Below are 18,275 nucleotides of genomic sequence, written 5' to 3'. Positions count from 1 at the left end.
TTTTTACACTGCAACAGTTTTCATTAATGAATAGATGATTGCTTTTCAAAACAGAATTTCTTCTGAGATGAAACATTTCAAAAGTGTTTAATAGCTGTGGAAGACATATGTTGTTGGGTTTTTTGTTTGTTTTACTTTATCCCACAGAGAACAAAGTGTTTTACCAAGCTGACCAGGCTCTGTAATAAGATAACACCATGTTTTAATCACTGTGATTCACCAGGACTATGCATCTAAGAGTTTAGGGTTTTTTTCTTTAAATTACAAAATTACAAATATATGCTGTGTGACATATTAGGCCATCACAAGAAAATCTTAAGCTGAAGAAAGGGTTGTAGTATTAGACTGTTAGTGTAGCAAAGCTCTGAGCTTATTGGTTTCTTCCAGGTTAACCACTTGCTTGCAGATTAAGTTTTCATAAAACACCACGACAGCCTAATTCCTTCACACCATCAAAAAATTAGACCCTGAAAGTGCTTTTAAGTTGCAAAATTTTCTTTTTATGCATCTGAAAAGCCATGTCATTGTCACCACAGGCTCTCAAAGAATACTTAATGTGGAAGTGACTCACAGCACAGCATAAGGCAATTATATACATTTATGTAGAAATATCATGCAGTATGGGCTTATGGCAACACACGGAAACAGATTCTTGGAACTATTTGTAGAACAAGTATGATAAAGTACTCAATGTGAGTACAGCAGTAGAGTCTGTTCCAGTATGTTACCATTATTTCAATCTGCATGTATCATAAAATATTCTTTGTGAGATATAGCATGGCAGCACACTGGATAAAATTCTGTCATACTTTTGCATCAGATGTAGTCTTCCTTGTGCATGCAAGTAGTCCCAAACTCATCTCAGTGTGATCTTATAGGCCCATGTGTCACTGTTTTTCTGCACAAGGCAGCAACATAAAATCAGGCAGCATCAGGCTGTGTGCTGCCATGACTGAACTATTTCTTTCATCTCAAGTAGTTCTGGTACCTCGGTACCATTTCAGTTTGCAGTGAAGAGTCTTGTTAGATGATAAGTTGCAAGATGGATGTGAGTCTTTAAATGGAGCACAAACAAGGCATGTCTTCAGGGTGTCAGTGTTACAGATATTGCACTAACAAACACTGAATTTAATGCAGTGGTGAAAGTGAAACTTCTGCTTTAGGATGTCAGTGATTCAGACCTTTAGATTTCCTTAGGAAGAATGCGTTTGCTTATAAAGAGTTAGCAGATAGCAATCCAGTTAAAGCAAACCTTTACTGATTTCAGATCTTGGAAGTTCAGTCCCTCAGAACCTAAATGGATTACAATTTCATTGTGAGCTCCATGTACTTTAATAATTGTGCTCCTTAAATAAGACACAAAAAATTACTTCAGGATTCTGCCTAAGTGAATTGGATATACTCTTGGCTTGATTTATGACACTAGAATTGGATCCTAAATGGTTTTTATCAAGGTCATTAGGTGTGTGGAGTTTGCTTCCGTTCATGATTTGCAAGTCAGTCTGTGGCTAACACTGGCAAAAACCTTACAACATATATTCTTGTGTTGAGTTCAGCAAATGCAGCTGAATGTTCATTGTTACTTTAAAAACCAGCTGCTTGTATAGGTACCTGCATTTGAATTAAAAACTCAAATTCAGAAGTCAGTTAACAATTAGATAAAGCTGGAACCCCTTTAAAGCTTATCTGTCTGTCAGCTATAATAGTATAGCATTCTATAATTGTGATTTTTAATATACTACTGTAAGTCAGTGTGGGAACATGGAAGGTGGGTAGAAAGGACTGCTTAAAATGCTTAGGCAGGAAGAGAAGTATTCAAAAGGTTCATACTCAAATTTTGTCACTCAAGCTAGCAATCAGGTAAGCTTACAACGTTATTTATTCACCCTGCTTATTTTGGCTAATTAGCCAAATCGGAGTGGTCTCAGATTTTATAACTGGAATAAAAATCTCCAAAAATTATGCCTCTTTACTTGGACCTACATTATATTAAATAGCATGATAAAGCCAAATTGACTCTATAGATAATGAAATTTAAAAGATTAAAAAAATAGTTATAAAAGACCAAAGTCTTTGGTTTTGGAAGAGAACCTGATAAGTTTGGAAATAAATTTTCAGATATTTACAAGATAGCAGCTTTAACCTTGATGACTGTCCCCAGAGCATGAAGTTTAAGAGACTTTGTAGCATTAAGTTATTGTTTTGAGAATGCTATGTTCACTGTAAAAAATAATGGTTTTACAGGGAGGTAATTAATTTGGGATCATTACTTCAGTGTAGGATTTTATTATGATGAAGACTATTATTATTTTATCACCAGGTTTCTAGTGAAAGCCGTAACTTCATACATCACCAAGTATGTAAGATGTAATCACAAGTGAATTAAGCCTTCCAAAGTAAAAACCAGAACAGTCACTCCTGTGAAAACATTCTCTCTTTTTTTTAATCTTATTTTCTGCTTTTAATGAAAGACAGGGAAAAATCTTCCCAAAATTTGACTTGACAAACTAATGCAAGACACAGTTTTAAAGTACTGTTATCCTACATGTCTGTTGTCCCAGTCTCATTCCCCATTCCTGGTAGATAGAGGCCAGAAGTGTATTTCCTATTTTTTAACAAGCCTGTAAGATTTCAGAATTGTTCTTCCTAAACACAGGGATGCAATCCAGACCTTTCCCTCTTCCCTGTCCTCATCCATTCTGCAGTCAGGCCAGATTGATACAATTCAGTGTTTTTTCCCAGTGAAGAATGTGAACAAAAGTGAATAAGCAGACAAGAAAGGGAGAGGGGGAGCATATATTCCTTCCCATAATGTCTTGCTCATTTGATTGCTCACTGGAGATACCCAGTGCAGTTCTCTGCTCTTTCATTCCTGAGTCCCATGCTGTTTGAAGGGCAGTCTGGTGAATGTGCATCTGCAGAGGCAGGGAGGAATCCGTGCAGCAGCGCAGTAAGTTCCTCAGCTACTGCCCAGAGTGTCCTTTTCTGGAGCGTGGGATATGGTGGAGTGTGAATCCAGGGACAGGCGCTGTGGGAGAGAGTGGTCTTTCCTTATGATCAAACTCAACTTTTAGATACATGTTTTAATGGGAAATTCCTCTGTAGGTCCAAGGAAACTTCTGATCTAAACATTTTCAAAGTTTGTTCAGTCCTATAAATGAATTTTTTTTTTTGACAAGTATTTTTTGTGATGAAAAAATGTTTTGAAAAATTCCCAGCTAACTCCATTAATTTCTTCCCTAAAGGAAACCAATAACATTCTTCCCAGAATTGTTGCAAATTTTTTTTTGTTTATATTTGTTTCAAAACAGAGTTGACTAAGAGATTGTAATTTTAGCAATCTAAATAATCTGTTTAAAAACTGATACAAGGGAAACTAATCACAGGTCAAAATTTTACTGGTTTACCCCTTCTGGAACTATTTCAAATAGATTTTGCTAAGCAAGTAAACTGCATTTGGGGAAAAATAATTCTTTAAATGAGAAGGAAGTTCTTAACTAAATTAATGTATTTTCACAAAATATGGATTGTAGATTAATTTCCCTTGAATTTGTTAATTATTTTTAAGTGCTTATAATATGACAGTTTAAGATCAAGTACAGAAGGATTTATAATCCATAATATTTCTATTATTGGCTTATCTGAACAGGGGGAATTTGTCTCTTGTTTGCTGTCACTCTTGAGACAAATGACTGATAGACATTATCAACAGCTTCTTGATAGCTTCAACACAAAGGAAAATCTGAGGGTAAGTAACAGAATTGTCTTTCCACTTGTTCAGGTTTCTTTTTATTTCTCCTTTTGATTTATCTCCCTTTAAGATATTCCTGTGCTTTGATGAAACTCTTCATTATTTAAATGCAATCTGTTTCTCAGATGAGCTAATTTCTGCACAGGCTTTCTTGTGTAGTCAGGTCCACTCTTTACAGTGGGGCTAGGATTCTGTTCCTTCTGCAATGACAGCAGATAGAATTGGGATGGGGGGAACTGTGTAATTATTTTAAAGCCATAAACTTAGCCTCCAAGCCTGTTTTAAAGATTGTGTCAAAGGTTACACAGGTCTGCTTGATTGTTCCTGTCAGGCAGTTGGGTTTTTTTGTTTATTTTATTACATTTATTTATTTATTCATTCCCTGTATTTGGCAATGGCAAACACACAGCTCAAGAAATGCACATTCAATTAACTCTTCATTTTTCTTAACCGTGCAGCAAGTGCATTGGCAGGAGGACCTGTCAGACTTGTAATCTCTGCCCAGTTTGATCATGAGAGTAGCTACAGAGCTCTTTCAGGGCAGCCCCTACTGATTTCATTGATGGAGTACTGTGTTCATGGAGATACAGCATTTTTAATTTCTTTTTGGAGGAGGAGGGTGGATTTTTTTTTTAAAAAGTAAGTTAAGATTTCCTTCATAAAAATATACACTTAGGCTTCCACTGCTAGACCCTGAAAAACTTACATAGTACCAAATTTGATCCACACAAGAAATCTTGAGTAATCACGCCAATTATTCAGCCAGTGATCCTAGATTAATCATGTCCTAGTGTGATGGTATATTTTCAGATGTTACTCTTAAATTATGAATTGATTAGCTTAAGTACTGCCCTGAAAAGGGGAGTCTAGTTATGGTGCAATTTCAGATTTCTTTAAAATCCTGATAGCTGTTTAGAGCTATTCTGAAGAGACCATATCATTTGTGTGTGCCTTTTCTTTGTAGTGAGATGGTCATATTGAGCTTGAAAGATAGAAGATGCTGCTAAGAAATTATCTCTATCATGAATCAAGAGTACTACCTAGGAGTTATATAGGGTGGATGATTTTTATACTAGTATTACAGCATCTGTTTTCACCTACCATAGTTGCTATCCTCAGGCAATTTTTAGTATATCTTGTGGAAGCTAGGCATTTTTTACTAAAAATATTTTCCCTTTTGTTTGAGTTCTGAGCAGGTCTGTATTTCTAGGTTTGGATTTTTATATTTTCTAGAGGTTTCAAGCTTGATTTCTGTTTGATGTATCTGTGAAATACAGTGTTGAGTTTATTCAGACTTTCTTGCTTCTAGAATATGAAAAATCTCTAGAATTAATGCTTGAATGGTGTTTCATTTGACACATTTAAATTCCCCCCACGCACGTACCCTACTATTATACAGAGACATATGGAAAGCAGCTGTAGCCAGTGCCATCAGCTATCAAAATATAGGTCTTAAGAACTCAAGTCCAGAGTTTGTTATTTCCATTCAGATCTCATCAAATCAGCATCAGCTCCACCAGTGATTCACTGGCAGTAGGTTGATCGTAATTAATGCAGCATTCCTTAATCTTAAATAATATATTGGGTTTTTTCCCTCACTTGGAAATACCAGATATCACTGAAATGTGTATGACTGACAGCAAGATGGAAAGATAAGAGCTAGTGTCTGAGGCTGACACTGCTGTTAATCATGAGGTGACTGTGTATGACTTAGGCTATCTAAACCATCTTGCCACTTACCTCTGTATTTTTCTGCTTTGTTTCCCAAGTGTGGAACTTCCTTGGTACTTTATACTGCTCTAAGATATGCTTCTTAGGAAGTGACATCAGTGTAAGTAAATGAAGATTCAGAAGGTGTAAATATCTGTGATAAGATTTTTTTTTTATCTGAAATTCTTTTAGAGGCTGAACTGGTAGCCATAGTTAATCTTGTAGCTAGTATGTACTTTGGGATTTAAGCTTCAGTGGTAAACACTATCAGCTTGCTGTATTTCTGAATCCTCTTTTTGCCCCCTGGTCAGTGATGTCAGAGTGGATTGAGTCTTCCCTAAGCCTCCATTACAAGTTCCAAATCTGATATGGAGTTTGCAGGGGATTTATCTGAGGGTAACCCAGGTCTTTGAATTTCAATCTGTTGTGTTTTGTCTACCTCTGTTTATAATTAACCATCTATAGTGAAGGATTAGACACTGATATCACAAGTTATTTCTTTCTTCCAGACTAATTCTCAAGGTGACAATGTGAAATGCTTGTATGAATACATGTTTGCACAGCATTTGTGATACTACTAAAAAAATACCCCCACCAAACCACTTCTCCAAACAAATACTCACTCATGCAAGTACTTGTGAGGAGGGAATGAAGGTTGTCATTCATTCTACTAAAATTTATTTGCAGTTCTTATTGTTTTACTTTTTTCTTAAAGTTTGTACCAAAATTATTAAAGGCTGTTTCCAGCTTGTTAATCGCAGTTATAGTAAGGTGGAGATGTTGAGGGAATGACATGTACATCTTTTTATATGACATGCATCTGAGTGATGCTTCAACATAGTGATTGTTTAAGGAAATATTTCCATTATTTTGTAAATATATTTAGTTTAAGTAACTGACACGGTGACTATTTTTATTTTAGTCAGTTCTTTAAGAGAGTCAGGTTTTTTCCACACAAAGCAGAAGATAGAAAAAGCATTTTATATTTGAAAACATGCAAATGAAGTAAGAAAGAAATGACAGGGGATTCATGGCTCAGTGGTAGCACCAGAGAGTATACTTCATTCACTTTTTGAAACATTGAATTTAATGAGGCAGTAAATTTAAATGCTTCCTTTTATCTTTCAGTATTATTTTAAAGATAGGCTCCTTTTGCTTACCACAAAATACCATCTTTGTCTAGCAAATATATTTTATAGCAATTTATAGAACAGTGGTGCCCTTGTAGGCAGATATTTACTGCTGCAAAAAAGCTTGGATATAATTTATGACAAAAGGTAACAGTGGAAGTTATAAATAGGAAGAGAGAAGTGGGAAAACGAATGAGAAAAACAGTGTATGTTAGCACAATGCAGCTTTGACCACAGCAAAGTGCTTTTGGTTGATAATGTGTGGGTTTTTTAATTAATAGATTCAAAGAATACAAAACAAACAGATAAGCAGCTGCCAGAATACCTAGTTTTTATCCATTGGCAGTGTACCCTGTATAATGTGGCAGAACAGATATACAGAAGAGATCTGATGAAGGAAAAGATAGTATTTCATAGAGATGGGTGTAAAACTCACTAGTTCTCTGAACCCTCACTTCCAGCTAAAGGAGCCTGCAAGTAAGGTGAGTGCCAAACCCTACCACCAAGTGCACTTTATTCCACTATTTTCTAATGACACCTTGAACACAGGGTGTGTGAGGTCCATAGGCGTGAGGAATGTCTCCGGTGAAGAAGCTTAGTTCTAGACACATCCTTTCCCTGTTATGCAGGGACATCTGCTCATGTATGGAACTTCTGAAGGCATGAGTGCTGGGGCAGAGAGGTAGCTCTAAAACAAATATTTGGGTGGCTTCTGATATAGATTGAGGAAGCAGTAAAGAAAAGAAGATGTGGGAAAGGAGTTGGCCACAGGATGAATGAGTTGCCTGGGCACTGTCAAACCTTGGCAATCTGCAGAAAAGCTCTAGGATGCTCTACAAATAGATGACTCTGCAGTGTGAACCAAACGGATGACCAAGCAATTAGCTTCAATGTGGGCTGTTGACCCAAACTAAAGTGCTATATAGATGCACTCTTGACAGATCCAGTGAAGAGTCTGACCTTGCTTTAAAAGAGGGTTTTACATGCATACAGGCTAATCATAGAATCATAGAAGGTCTGGGTTGGAAGGGACCTTAAAGATCATCTAGTGCGAACCCACCTTCCACTAGATCAGGTTGCTCAAAGCCCCGTCCAACCTGGCCTTGAACACTTCCAGGGAGGGGCATTCACAACCTCTCTGGGCAACCTGTTCCAGTGTCTCACTACCCTTACAGTAAAGAATTTCTTCATTACCTAAATCTACCCTCTTTCAGTTTAAAACCATTACCAATTGTCCTATTACTACACTCCCTGACAAAGAGTGCCTCCCCATCTTTCCTGTAGACCCTTTAAGTACTGGAAGGCCGCTATAAGGTCTCCCCAGAGCCTTCTCTTCTCCAGGCTGAACAACCCCAACTTTCTCAGCCTGTCCTCATAAAGGAGGTGCACCAGCCCCCTGGTCATCTGCATGGCATCCTCTGAACCTGCTCCAAAAGGTCCATGTCCTTCTTATGTTGGGGGCCCCAGAGCTGAACACAGTACTCCCGGTGGGGTCTCACGAGAGAGGAGTAGAGAGGACAAATCCCCTTCCTTGATCTACTAGCCACACTTCTCTTGATGCAGCCCAGGATATGACTGGCCTATGAGCACACGTTGCTGGCTCTTGTTAGTTTTCCATTCGTTAATACTCCCAAGTCCCTCTCTGCAGGGCTGCTCTCAATCCACTCATTGCCCAGCCTCTGTTTGTTCCTGGGATTGCCCCGACCCATGCGCACGACCTTGCACTTGGCCTTATTGAACTTCATGAGGTTTGCACAGGCTCACCTCTCAAGCCTGCCCAAGTCCCTCTGGATGGCACATCCCTTCCCTCCAGCGTGTTGACCGCACCACACAGATCAGTGTCACTGGCAAACTTGCTGAGGGTGCACTCAATCCCACTGTCCATGTCACCCACAAAGATATTAAACAGCACTCGTCCCAGTATCGACCCCTGAGGAACGCCACTTGTCACTGCTCTCCACTCAGACATCGAGCCACTGACTGCAACTCTCTGAGTGTGACCATCCAGCCAGTTCCTTATCCACTGATTGGTCCATCCATCAAATCCATGTGTCTCCAATTTAGAGACAAGGATGTTGTGAGGACAGTGTCAAATGCTTTGTGCAAGTCCAGGTACATGACATCAGTTGCTCTTCCCTTATCCACCAGCACTGTAACTTTATTGTAGAAGGCCACCAAATTAATCAGGCACAATTTGCCCTTAGTGAAGTCATGTTGGCTGTCACCGGTCACCTCCTTACTGTCCATGTGCCCTGGCATAGTTTCCAGGAGGATCGGCTCCACGATCTTGCTGGGCACAGAGGTGAGACTGACTGGCCTGTAGTTCCCTGCATCTTCCTTTTTTCCCTTTTTAAAAATGGGGATTATGTTTCCCCTTTTCCAGTCAGCAGGAATTTCACCAGACTGCCATGACTTCTCAATTATGATAGATGGTGGCTTAGTCACTTTATCCACCTGTTCCCTCAGGACTCATCGATGCATCTCATCAGGTCCCAAGATGTGAAAGAAATTCAAAGGCAGTTTTTGATTAAATGAGTAAATGTTTTTCAGACTTTCAGAAGGCCATGCTTTTCAGTTAATCACAGTTTGATTTCATCAAGCAAATATTGCTGCTAGAGGAAACTGAACTGTGATACTGTGATATAATTTAAGTCCTATAAGATCGTACTAGAACTTATGTACATTAGGTAGGAATATTAAGAAATGGTATTTAGAGTATGTGAAAGGACAAAATTACTCCCTTGCTGTCTCTTAAGATAGAAGACATATGAGAGATTAATTATATCTGTACTCAACCAACCAAATGTTAGTTCACTTATACTGCCGGCAAAAATGTTTTTTAAATGTTAAAATCTGTTACTAAATCTATATGATGTGTTCAGCAGAGCAGATACAGCTATGAAAGACAATAGTTTAGTGCAAAGGAAACAGTTCTAAATACAGTTACAAAATTGATCTTCTATGAATGGTACTTTATAGTAATGTCTTGTGCCGTTTGGATCATGAAACAAAAACGTGCAATTGCAACATGCAAAATGCCAGGCACTGGAATGCTGATCAGAACATTTTATGGAATTGTCACATGGAGGTAGGTCCCTTGGGAGCAAACACCGGCACTGACCCATGAAGGATACTTGCCCAGTAATGGAAAAGTATCAGTCTAGTCAACTGGCATTTTACCCTTTTATTATATTCATGCTTATAATGGATTCCTAGGGAGCTGTACCAAATACACAAAAAGTGAATAATGGAAAATAAAAGTTAGCTACAGATTAATTCTGTTAATAGAAGCTTAATAGTTGTATCTTGACAATCTTAAAACTGACTAGTTTTATCAAGTTTTTTATGAGTTACATGTTTTGTCAGTTATATTTCAGCTTCGAATTATACTGCATTGTTTATATTTTTTGACATGTACTGTAACAAAGAGATCTTCAGTCTTATTTGGCTTTTCAAATACACACTTTGTACCTAGTATCACTTATCACTAAATTGATGACACAGTTTCGTTGTTTTTTTTCTGTTAAAATCAGAAATAATTAGCCTGGTGTTAATGATTCAAAACTTAATGCCAGTGTCTACATTGGCTTTGTTTTAAAGTTTGCTTGGAATAAAAGGTATATACTGATTTTAGCGTAATCACCTAAAGAAATTAAATATATGTGATCTTCCTCTCTGTCGTTCTTAATGACTTTTGAACAACCTGATAAATTTCATCAGGCTTTGGCAGTTGCCCCCCAGCTCTCAAGGCACTAAGCTGACACCACATGCATCCCTTGGGATTTAAGTCCTTAAATTATTGCTTGGTTTCCCAACGGCAGCCATTTGGTCTCTTCAGTTCATTAACCAGTCAGTTGGCTCCCTAACAGCAACGACATATATTGTGTCTGGACAATGGATGGGATAAAAATGGAATATGGGAGAATTTAGGGCATTACTGTGAGGTGACATCCAGCAGTATTTGAGGCATTACTGTATTGTAGAGATTATGTCACAGATCTGTAGGGATTACTGCACAGGGAAGGGAGGTAACCACTAAAGAAAAAAAAGGAGCAGACAGAAGTGTTGAAATGCAACTACAAGTTGCAAATCTATAGAAAAGCAGTCTGGGATAAACGAGTTGCTCCTAGAGCTACTTGTTTATCTGTAAAGCTAGTGACCTGCTTTCAAACACTATGTTATCTGCAATGAGTATTGTTTATACTCTTTAATATAGATAAAGTTTTGACATCTTGCTCAGAAAACAGGTTGACTCTTTTATGTAATCTTCTGTGGTGGGTGGGTGCAGGGATCTCGGCTGCCTTTCCCAGCGCTTGCATTCATCCCCCTTTACAGTGATTCTCTAATGAAAGACATCTGTTGTGCAATGCCCATCATCTACACTTTGGTAAACGCGCTTGAGAATATATTTTGGTGTTTGAAATTATTTGGTATACTTTTGTTGTATCTTCATCTCACCTGTGTTTCAGGCTAACTCTCTACAGAGATGTGGGTGGAATCAATACAAAACATTGCAAGGTCAGGTACCACACTGATTCTGTTAGGTGTGTTATATCACTTGCCTCATGCTCTTCATGATGTCAAAAGCTCCATTTTGCTTGCAAAAAAAATACTGGCAATACTATACCCAATCAAGATGGGTCATTAGAAATATTACTGTTCGTAGTTTTATTTGTCAAAAAGAAGTAAATCTGAAGAACCATGTGCTGAGAGGAATAGTTTAAAATAGTTATTAGTGAGTTAAATGACATAGGAGTTGATATTGCTAAAAGCTCTTTAGCAGTGCTTTCTACGTTCAAAGTAGCTCACGTGCTCAGTGTTTTTATACATTCAGCAAATGAGGCAGAATGGTTAAGTGGCCTGCATACAGACAGACAGCTGTGATAACAGTTCAGGGGCCTGGGCATCACTATTGAATTCACTGGTCTTTGCAAACCTAATGACAAAATTGTCCTTACACTCTCTCTCTTTCCCACCAAATAATACCACTTTTAGAAATAATCTTGAAAGCGCTGAAAACCTGGCATGATTAAGGAGATATTCAGAACTCTGTAGGGTTTGTAAAGTGCTTTTTTGATTTGCAAATTGTTCTCAGGATCACATTTGGGGAAGTGTATGGGTGGAAAACACATGCATCTTTGACATTTCTCTTATGCGTTGCTGTCAATCAAATGGCACATTAAATTATTTTCCTTCTTTTAAGAAAAATGAATTTAATCACTCTTTGAAGCATTCTGCAGGAATCAAAAAAATGAAAAAATACAGGTTTATGTTAAAAATAAATGCAATTCTGCTATTTCTGTAATGATTTTTTGTCTCTGATTAAAATATTTTTAAACCTCTGCTGTTTTTAAAGCAGCAAAGACATATGACTGCTTCTTTTCCTTCCAAAGGATTTCCTGCTGCAGATTTTCACTGTATTTCGGATACTAATAAGACCAGAGATGTTTCCAAAAGACTGGACAGTGATGCGTTTGGTTGCAAACAAGTAAGGCATTTTTAGTGTTAATAAAAAATATGGCTAGTCTACAAAGATCATGGTATAAATAAATAAAGTTATATTATGTATGTGATAAAAGTGCAAAATATCTGTTCTAATGCTGGCTGCATTTTTGAATGTAAGGTTGAAAATCTCAGGACTTATTTACATGACAAATTCATAATATAATCTATATCTCTCTTCTGAATTACAGTAAGCACATATAACTGGAAACTCAGAAACACTTTTACAGAATGAAGATGCTAAGCATCAACAGCTTTGTTTTCCAAGTAGCAAATGACAGGTCTCAACAGAACTTCATTTCAAATCTGTTTGTTGAAATGCTGAGTTGGTAAAGATCTGTGTGCTCTCAAGAAGAAATTATCTGCTGTAATATCATTAATGATGTTTTTGCATGTTTGTTGATTTAGTGCTTGTCAGAAAAAGCACAAATGAGGAAATGAGGTACAGCACAGGCAACAGTAACGTAGGGCTCTTAAGCATTGCCTTGTGATACTTTGAGATGTACCCTGCTTTTGATCTATTCTTTCTCTGCTCATGACTTATTTTTAGAGAAACAAGTTCCCAGCATTTCTGAGAAGCCATTACTGTGGGTCTGAAACTATAGAATTTTATTTCACCTACATCACCAGCTTTCCTTTTTTGTAGGCTTAACTTTAGATCAGATAAGCCAGCTGAATAGTCAACTATACAAACACCAATGTTGGCAGAGGAGGGGGGTTGTGTTGTGCAGACCTAGGAATACAGAATTTAGAACTGACTTAAACTTTCATGGTGCATATTGCAATGCCCGATGGAAATAGGTTTTTAGTCTGCGTTGTGTCTGCTGGGTCCACAAAGAATTTAAATTCTTGCTACTGTACAGACTACTAGTAACAGGATTATTGCTACAATTAAATTTGGCGTAACTTGTGTTCATTATATATGCCTGTTATGTGTGTGTGGATATGCACATATCATAGTATTTGTTCAAGCTTTGTCATGACTTGAAAAAAATAACACTTCTGCTCGTTTTTATTACCCCACTTAGTGTTGCTAATCTTGCCAAATTTGAATTCCAGCAAAAAATATTTGTTTATAATCAAAGAATGGGTATGATCATTTGTTTCTGTGTATGATATTAAAGAAGATACAGCTGATACCAGCCTGTATCTGATAATCTTGTTTAAGAAATAAATTGAGAAGCATGGGCAAGAGTGAAAAAACATAGGAACTTTTAGACTAAATATATAATCTAAGAAATTGTTATATATTCTGTAAACAGCTGGCTTGGCAGATGGCTTTGCAACAGCTGACATGTACAAAACTAAAATTTAGGAATGACCTTGGCACGTGTTTCTCGGGCTAAGTTCTGCAAAAGGAATACTTACTTGCACCAGCATTTTAGTTAGCATCACACATCTTTTATTAATCCTGTCATGTTGTTTCTGACCATTTAGGAAGTGACTCTGTCCAGTTCTGTTGAGCAAAGAAGATAGGCAGAAGTGGACAATAACTGTTGGTGGGAATTGGCCATGAGAATCAGATCAGCTAACTGAATCCGATAACACACAATCACATAAGCAGTACTGCCAACAAATGGGATATAAACACATCTTTACCAATTCAGCATTCAATAATTGCTTTGCTAGGCATTTCATTCCTTTGTGGAGGAAATGGTGGTTTGCTGTTAAACAGGGGGTTAGCCAGATGTACTTAAAAGTGTGGTATGAACTAAAGACTTACTGTTCCTACATTATATATCTGTGGCTTAGTTTCTCTTCCTTTTTGAGGCAGCAGGAAGGAAAATCCACTTCTTTCCTCAGCTGCAGAGCACTAGTTTTTCCAGAGCAATTTCTGAATGGGAGCTCTTCCTTTAATCTGTGTCCCCCGCTGCCATTGCGGTGACTGCCTTCCTTCAGCTTCCTCAAGGTGTTCAAGACACAGAGCCACAGAGTAGTAGCTTTGCTAGAATTGTCCCAACTAAAACGTTTACATGCAGAGGGAAGAGCCTGGAGGCAGGATGAGAAGTTAGGGCACTGTGTACGCCACAGACAGAAGCAGCGGTGAGCCATTCTTCCTGAGCTTCACTAGATAAGCCAGAGCACTTCCAGTGAAGTGAGACTCCTCAGGACTGAAGGCAAAACTTCTTGAACTCCTTGCTCCATTCATGTCTAAAAAGAAAAATTAGAAGGTCTAGCCCATCTTTTTTAAGAGCATAATCAGGTAATCTGTTAATGCTCTGGATTCTAACTCCTGCTTCCCAGGAATAAAATAACTGTCATGTTTCCTTCCTGTGTAAGATGGCCACCTTCTTGGCTGTCTGGACTTCAGCCCAAGCTGAAGTAGCTGATCTGAAGGCAGCATGTGTCTTGGAAGTTTTACCCATCACTGCTGTCACATCACCAGCAGCAATGTCTTTTTTCTCCCCTGTCCCTAGAGTGATATAAAAATTCAAACTGTCTGATATTTACAGGAAAAGAGATTTAGCCTGTCTGAGCCTAGGGAAGAAATGAGTCCTAGCAAGGATATGAACAGGTAATAAGCTTTTCCTGAGAGGGAAAAAAAAAAAAAAATTCTTTTTTTTCTCTTATTTATGTATGAAGAACTTTGATTACCAGAAAGATTTTTAGTTCTTAAAATTCTTTCAATATATAATATTTATATATTTTAAAAATTACTGCCCCCTGGCTTCCAGTTTTTTTCTTTATTGTTGCAGTGTTTTCAGTAATTATCTGATTATCTGATACTTGGGTGCTGAGATAAAAAAACCCAGAAGATACTGAGGTCAAGAAGACAAACCTGTAACTATCTAGAAATTAAGATACTTCATGATAACACATGCATGATCCATAATTCTGAATGTCAAGATGCCTGACATGAAAAATTATTAATGGCTAGCATTGTAAAACTACCAAGTGACTTCCAAAATTTGAGAAATAAAGTAACATTTGAAAAGGCAGACTAAGCACTAAAGCAGAGAACTAGATCTTTTTTGAATTGTGTTCTCTGATAGAACATGCAAAAAAATCCTTAATGTTCATTAGCTTCTAGCAGTCAAGCAATGAGACAGAAATTAACCGTTTAAAACTGCATAATGATGTCATATCTGTTGTGAGCTAATCAGCATGCATTCAGCAAAGCAAGATAATTACTTATGGTTATCTAATATTTCTAATGTGGATGTTACTACTGAGTGACAAAATATGTTTTTATATATACCATGGAAAATACAATTTTAATTTCTTTCATTATAGCGATAGACTCACTTTCTACATCAGCTAGGTAGTAAGGTAGCTTGCTGGCCCTCTGAGGAAAGCTTCTATTTGTAACTGCAAATGAACACCACATAATATAGGAAGATGTCTGAATCAGTTGCCTAGCACCAGAGAGGAATCCAAAATTCTATAATAAAATACACCAGACTAAAACTGAAACTTCTGGATAACACCTTCATAATGTCCCTCTCAACTGGAAATCAATGTGTAATGGTCACTTGTTTAAGTTACCCGAAGTTTAGGAATATAATCTCTTATCTAGGGCTTTAATTGACTGGCATTTTTCCAGGGCATTTAACAGACTCAGCCGAACTCCAGGTATGTCATGTTTCATAAACAATTGAGGAGGCTGTTGGAGAACATAGCGAGTTTCTACTACTTGCTAAGCCAAGTTTTGATATTTATAACATCTATGTATTACTGAACAATGTACTAAGTTTTCCACTGTTCTCGGTATGCAAGAAGCTTTAATTTTAAAGATCTCTATAGGATTAACTATGTATGTCCTTTCAGCATTTTGTCAAATGATAGACATACTGCATCATCCATTTCTCCATTTGAATTTTATAAATACACTTAATGGGTGTATGAATATTATTACTTTTAGTAAAATAATCGATCTGTAAAATAAGATTTGCTATAGTGTGTTGCTTATACTAAAGTTCCAAATGTATATACTGGCAATTGGGCATAGGGACTTTAAACAGAGAATCGTTGTGGTTATCTAAATCAGTAATGACTGAAAGAAACTTTTTTGTTCTTAAAAGTAACTCAAACAGAGTACACAGTAAAGGAAGACATCGAATTAACATTAGTTTCAACATTATGGCTGCTTTGAAGAATCCTGTTAGTTCCCATGGTGTGGGAGTCTGAGACTCCTACAATGAACAAAAATTCTTACTTTTATGTAATACATGGTGTTGCTAATGTTCTTGCTTTTATGTAATACAAAATGTTGCTAACAACAGAACCTGACATTCAGTCTGTCACAGAAAGCATATATATACATAGGTATGCATGTACGAATAAGTTTATATACATGTAACAATAGATAGATACACATATAGGTGACAAGGTTTATTTAACTTATTTAAGAAATATAAAAGAAACTTTTATTCTGTTCAAAAACCTCTGTGCTTAGGAAGATTTCACTCTGAAATAGCAAAGGGTGAAATGAGAAGCTAATGTTTTATATTTGTCCCATATCAGAATGGAAGAAGAAAGCTTTCATTTTCTACCATTGGCTGCCCAGGCAAAAGCCAAGTTGCCAGAGCACAGTCCGGGCAGCAATCCAGCTGTTGAACTGCTGGGGGCTGCTTTGGATTTTTTGAACAGGTTACTTTAGAAATGTTTGCTCTGAAAATCTGATAGGAAAGCCACTCTGTCAACACTGGCTTGACCAGTCTGTGGGTTGGCATTCTGTTTATGAGCCCAGAATAATAGCTAAATGCAGAAGTTTTTTTCCTGTAAAACAGTCAGTGCTTCTGAACAAATTTGTGGCAGGTGGTAAGAGGAAGAAAAGCAAGTCTTGCACAAACTCACTCAAACGTTTTCTAGTTTGATACTCAAATGGATTTAAAATAAATGTTGTTGTTTGAAATTGTTGGCGAGAAGCAACTTGGAATGTGAGTATTGGACTGGATCAGGCAGCTGTCCATCTGTCCTCTGGCTGCTGTCTCTGCTTTCTGCACTTTTTAAAATAGAACCTACATTATTTGTAGGAAAAGAGGAAAAAGAACCCCCAGCCTTAGCCATGTTTTCTGTCCTACCTGATTTTGGTTTGTTACAGATTCAGAATAACAGATTGTGGGTCAGAAACAATGACTTCATCTATGTTCAATCTGATGTTTTGAGGTTTTTTATCTACAACATATACTCTCTCACTCTACACACCCACATTTTATGAACTAATCCATATCATATCTTTGACTTACTAAATAAATCAAACCTGAGCTACATTGCCTATAGGAAGAAATACCTGCATTGCAATTATTCCGTTATCTCAGAAAAATTCTGGGGGAAAAAATATAAAAATTGAATATAATATTTCTATTCTATTCATCTCTCAGAAGAATTGAAGCAGATCTTCCTCTTCAATTTCACCTACCATGGAAGGAATGTGACAAGAAAGGAGTTGTCTCAGTCATAAATAGAACTGTTTAATATGAACCTGGCAATATGTTTGCACTTCTTGAGATGTGAAATTTTTTCTTGCATACAATTTTTCAGGGATTTATTACTTCGGACTTAGGTTGAAATTTTACATAGCAATACTTCTGATGAACTGACCTTTTCTATCAGAACATCTTCCTGAAATATGTAAACTGCTTCCATTTTGTGAAACATATGGGCTGTAAATTAAATCATGCACAATAACAAGAATGACAAGACTCTTTTCTTACCCATACCTTGTTTCTTAACTTTGCTTATATTAGGTCTGTTAACGTTTCACTTTGTCTTCCATGGTGTAACAGGGAGTGTTGTACACACACTGTAACTGACCGTTGGTGGAAGAGTGGGGTAAACGATACAGATGAAGGCTAAACATGGAACACTACTTGAATAGAAAAGCTACAGTATGATTGTTGAGAAAATAATATGTATGAAAATGGCATTTGAGCAGTGGAACTAGAAACAAATGACACTCGAGCAGTGTTCTAAAAATAGTCTCAGACTTGTTACAGGTGTTCGGAGACATCAGATGAGAAAGTAAAGTTTGGCAGTCATTTTAAATGTAGAGAAATGGGAGCAAACATTAGAACTAGTAATAAACTAAATGATATATAGCCATTTTGTATTTATTAACTTGAAATCTGTTAAAAGAGACAGAAAAAAAATATAATTTATCTCCTAGATGGGTTGGTTAATGTATAATTCTTCAATATTGTGAAGGTGAAAAACATTATGCCCTTAAAATGTATGCATTG

The 18,275-nt window shown here is 37.1% G+C and overlaps 1 protein-coding gene across 4 annotated transcripts in view; it reads left to right on the top strand.

The window, feature by feature from the left end:
• DOCK4 (dedicator of cytokinesis 4) overlaps positions 1–18,275 on the top strand; it is a 255,172-nt gene that overhangs the window by 184,262 nt on the left and 52,635 nt on the right. For all 4 annotated transcript variants that reach the window (XM_074903108.1, XM_074903107.1, XM_074903110.1 and 1 more), the window contains 2 exons: positions 3,650–3,748; positions 11,985–12,079. In XM_074903108.1, coding sequence (XP_074759209.1) covers positions 3,650–3,748; positions 11,985–12,079 — 194 coding nt within the window. The remainder of the gene's footprint in view (positions 1–3,649; positions 3,749–11,984; positions 12,080–18,275) is intronic.

The sequence above is a fragment of the Athene noctua genome, chromosome 3 (genome assembly GCF_965140245.1).
Source record: "Athene noctua chromosome 3, bAthNoc1.hap1.1, whole genome shotgun sequence".
Lineage (NCBI taxonomy): Eukaryota > Metazoa > Chordata > Aves > Strigiformes > Strigidae > Athene > Athene noctua.
This window is presented reverse-complemented; position numbering and strand designations above follow the sequence as displayed.